The sequence below is a fragment of the Notothenia coriiceps genome, unplaced genomic scaffold, assembly GCF_000735185.1.
Source record: "Notothenia coriiceps isolate Sejong01 unplaced genomic scaffold, NC01 NC01_scaffold00027273, whole genome shotgun sequence".
In the NCBI taxonomy this organism is placed as follows: domain Eukaryota; kingdom Metazoa; phylum Chordata; class Actinopteri; order Perciformes; family Nototheniidae; genus Notothenia; species Notothenia coriiceps.
Genome location: NW_011359974.1, coordinates 22,265 through 26,766, shown reverse-complemented (window position 1 = coordinate 26,766; position 4,502 = coordinate 22,265). Strand labels below are relative to the sequence as shown.

Below are 4,502 nucleotides of genomic sequence, written 5' to 3'. Positions count from 1 at the left end.
TTATTGGATTTTCAGTTGAATTATTCTTAAAGTTCAGGGTAATCAACTGTTAAAAACATACTTTTCACATTTTTTTTCTCCAATAAATTGATGTTTTCAAAGGAAATGGATAATAGTTTTTAATAATCGTGATATCAATTATTGACCCAAATAATCGAGATTATGATTTTTGCCATAATTGAGCCGCCCTAGCCAGAAGGACACCCTGTTATAACTCAACTTTCAATGGTATACGCACCGCACAGCTGGAGATTGGCATGTTGAAACAGGAAAGCCTTATATGTATGTTCTCAATAACTAATGCCTAACCCCCCCACATTGTTTCTAAATCTGACACTTTGGACATCCACTTAGGCCACGTTTGGAAAAAGGCTTCCCCTCAACATGGCTTATTTCAATTGTTTATTTATCACACTCAACAATTGAACCAACATAGCCAAATATTGCTGTTTAACATGACTATCACAACCAAATACAACATTTCTAACTAATTGCTGACTCTGAGAAAGTATAGTGCTATAAGATGTGCTTCTTCTCTCCCTTTTATATCATATTTAAGTGAATAGGTTTTTGGTTTTGGACTGACAGATCAAGAAATGTAAAGACATCACCTTTACCATTTTTCACTATCATTGTTAGCAGCCCTGGAGGTATTTCATAGAACACTGCTTAATCCCTATACATTCACAGTTACTGAGTGCGGCCTTACCCTGTAGACCAGTAACGGTGAGGGGAACACCCTGCTCCTGAACCCCCGCTGTGCCCAGCCCCGCGATGCTGACAGTCTGTACACCAGACCCTGGGTTGATCTGGGCTGCGCTCAGCGGTGCTCCACTCAGGGAGACCAGCCCTCCACTCCCCACGGCCGTCCCACCGGATATCGGGGCCAGTGTTAGCTGCTGTGGCATGGCCGTCCCCAGTCCACCCTGCAGGGAGACCCCGCCGGGCAGCTGCTGCGTCTGCCAGGACATCTGCCCAGAGTGGGACAGGGTTGGAGTACGGATAAGGACCTGGGCGGAGTTCTGGAAGGCCTGGATGGGCTGCAGGGTTTGTCCTGGGGCCAGCTGGATGGTCTCAATGTGCTGCTGCTGCTGCTGCTGCCCCTGGGCCTGACTCTGAGGCTGCAGCTGGATCTGCTGCAGAAACTGGTGCTCCATCTGGCCCACGATCACTTGCTGCATGCTTCCTGCCGTATCTATCTGGTGCTGCAGCCCGTTGGCTTGGACCTCGCCGCCGGCATTTGGGATGCAGTTGATCCCAGCTACTGCCTTCACCTTCCCAACAGGAAAGGAGAAGTGATGCACTTAACAACACAAACATTGGCAGACAAATAAAACAAACTCGCAAACCTTTCTGGATCATTCAAGGATCAAAGTGTATTATAATTCCCATAGTTGTTATACATTTTAATCCTTATATAATGCATGATCTATGTACTATCCTGAAGTTTATGCGTATTGCATTGCAAACTTGCTTAAGATGATCATTGTTACCAAACATATATAATTGTATCTAAAATAACTTTGCCGTTTTAAAGTATTATGATACTTCAACTTAAAAGTCATTATAGAAATACTTTATAATGTATTATAATATTCGTTATAAAGCAATATTAATGTCTATGAGTACTTAAACAGCGCTATAAGAAGATTCCAACCCATAATAAGTATGTTTATAATCCATTTTTAGAAATAACTGTCATAAAAAGTGTTTTCGTTTGCTCCAACCCACTGCTTCCCCCACTTTTCACCTTGCGTCCACCCGCTGAGCTGTCATTAGCCAAGGTGGTGGCCACCGTCACAGCAACAGGCTGATTGGTGTTCTCTTTGGCCATAGTGGGCGCTGCTGTGATGATCTGCCAGCCGTTCCCCGTGAATTGAGCCGGGACCAGCTCCAGCTGCTGGGGTACCAGGGTCTGACCTCCAGACGCGTCCAACACTATCTGACCCTGGAGCTGACCAGCCTGCAGCTGGAACTGACCTCCCTGGAGCTGGAACTGCTGGGCCCCCAACTGGGCCTGGGCCTGAGCCTGAGCCTGGGCCTGGGCCTGAGCCTGGGCCTGGGCCTGGGCCTGAGCCTGAGCCTGGGCCCCCTCCGTTACCCCCTGCCCTCCGATCTTACTGCAGGTGGCCGCTAGCAGGGCCAACGGAGAGGGCTGCGAGGAATCCTGGAGGAGAGAGGAACGGTTAAAGAGGAGTGGCGAGGGAAGGAGGAGAAGCTTGACAGGGTAAGAGACAGGCGGAAACACACAGAGAGCTCACATACATACACAAACAAGAAAGTACAACATATGAGTAAAAAAAGCCAAAGGGAAAGGGTGAGCCGGTATAAAAGTAAAACACACAAGGAACAATTTGAAACAAAGATGAGAGAAAAAGTGAGGAGTGGGGGAAAACACGGTGCACCAAAAAGAAACACAAAAAGCTGAGAGAAAGAGAGAGAGAGCTGTCAGTGGAAGTGGGCGGTATTACAGGAAGCGAGTGGGTGGGCGTGTGACAACCACATTTCTCTTTTCTCAGAACACTGGAAGAAAAAGCCGCCTTTTCTCTTTCACTCTCCTCCCTTTCAAAAGAACTAGGTCGCAAGCACATTTTTATGCTGTACATCTTGGAAACCGTCTAGAATCTATAACAAATATGGCAATGCTACAATGCTTTTCTTGCAGGTCTCACACAGAGAGATGTATTAAAGAATAACTGTCTGTCTTAAATGTATCTAAAAGGTATAAACAACCTATAAAAATATGTGTTTAGCAATTATAGAACAATACCAACACTGCAGTTCTTTTAAAAAGTAAATCCACATGAATTCAATTATTTTTGACCCTATTTCAAATGGACAACTCAAAGATAAAGAGGCTGAAGTGTGACAGCCATATAAGCCTATTCAAGAGTCTCTCAGAAGGGCTGCACAGAAGCAGGAAGTGGAATTCACCAGAGAAACGCCCCCAGTGTGTCTGGCTGGCTGGGAGGGAGGGAGTACATTTTGGCCTACAGGCAAGGCAAAAGTAATGAAGTATGATAAAGTCATATTTGTTTTCTGTACCTGAGATCCAGAACTTTTCCCCTTCTTTGATGCTTTCCCTCCTTCAGTTCCAGATGATTCCTTCTTGGAGTCTGTCAAAAAAAGAGAGTATAAATGTGAGAATATCTCCAGTTATAATATCTTTGCATTTCTAAATAAAACATTATAAGGTCATGTAAACACTAAGTTGCCTCAACAAAAATCTGATCATAAATGCAGATATATTCAAAACAAAAGTCATCAATAAAGATAAACCAGTAACCTCATCATCAATATGAAAAGGGTCTCCTATCTGTCAGACAGAGAGAGAGAGGGGGGTGGAGACGGAGAGGGGGGAGGGTACCTACCACTCATAACGCATTAATATACCGAGAGAGAGAGGGTGTAGTTCACGGTAGAAGGCCGGCCGGGTACGGAGGCGGAGGACGGGCTATATGTTCGGCACTGGGCCGTGTCGGATCTGCCCGTTTGACGAAACCACCCACCGGCCAGGAAGGGCGGTGCCAAGCGCAGGCACAATCAAACAGCCCCTAGATAACGGAGATAACGGAGAACACAGTGAACGTCACCGGCACCCTCGCAGCCACTCCGTATGTCTCTTTTACCGTAAAGCCAGTCCATATACGAGCAAAGTGGCGCTTGTCAGAATAATATCCACAGAGAAGTTGGCAGTGTGTGACCGTAGAGGCCCACCCACTTCCATTTAAGCATCAGGACAACACCCTCTCCGTTGCTCCTGCCTGTCGCCGCCGCTCCTCTCGCAGCACGACGCGGGGACGCCTCGTCGCCGTCCGTCGTGCACCGAAAACACACCGTCACCAGTGTTTGTATTTAAAGCGTATTCTCCTTTTTTTCTTGCACAATTGGTTTTTTAAGGGGAAGATACGGTGAGATAGCTGTGGCTTTTGTGGGCGGACGCGCTCCTCCCATATATTCAGATTGGACGACGGGGCTCGGCGTGCGAGGGTCGAGATGGGAGTTGTATTTTGACGAGGCCTCGCCTTCTCGAGCTCGGTTAGGCTGCCGTGACTACAACTCCCAGAATGCATCGGTGCCTCAGTAGGGGCTGGCGGAGGTAGTCACGTTGGTGTGAGAGCAAGGCGAAGGGCGGTGACTTCTGTGTAGTGGGGGTTGGGCGAACGGGAAAAGGGAGGTGTGTGTGTGTGTGTGTGTGTGTGTGTGTGTGTGTGTGTGTGTGTGTGTGTGTGTGTGTGTGTGTGTGTAGGAGAGTGAAGGAGAAGATAAACCAACGTGCACCTGACATGTTTTATAATATGGAAAGCTATTTGTATATATTATTTTATGTTACAATGTTGCCTTTTCATGAAATACTTAAGAAATTCATTACATTTAGCTGAGGTCTTTATCCAAAGCGACTTACAATGAATGCAATAAACCCTAAATATTCAAGAAGAAACAAGCAAGTCCATTGTAAGTGCTGGTGCATAAGTGAAACCCCTAAATACTAGAATATATAT

At 46.3% G+C, this 4,502-nt stretch overlaps 1 protein-coding gene across 1 annotated transcript; it reads right to left on the bottom strand.

The window, feature by feature from the left end:
* Positions 1-709: 709 nt before the first annotated feature.
* Positions 710-3,924, bottom strand: LOC104957533 (transcription factor Sp4-like; the record flags this gene model as incomplete). The annotated part of the gene is made up of 4 exons (XM_010785176.1): positions 3,372-3,924; positions 3,046-3,116; positions 1,751-2,167; positions 710-1,274 (listed from the first exon to the last, which is right to left on the bottom strand). Coding segments are annotated over exons 1-4 (1,060 nt in total), but the record flags the coding sequence as incomplete, so codon positions are not given.
* Positions 3,925-4,502: the final 578 nt, after the last annotated feature.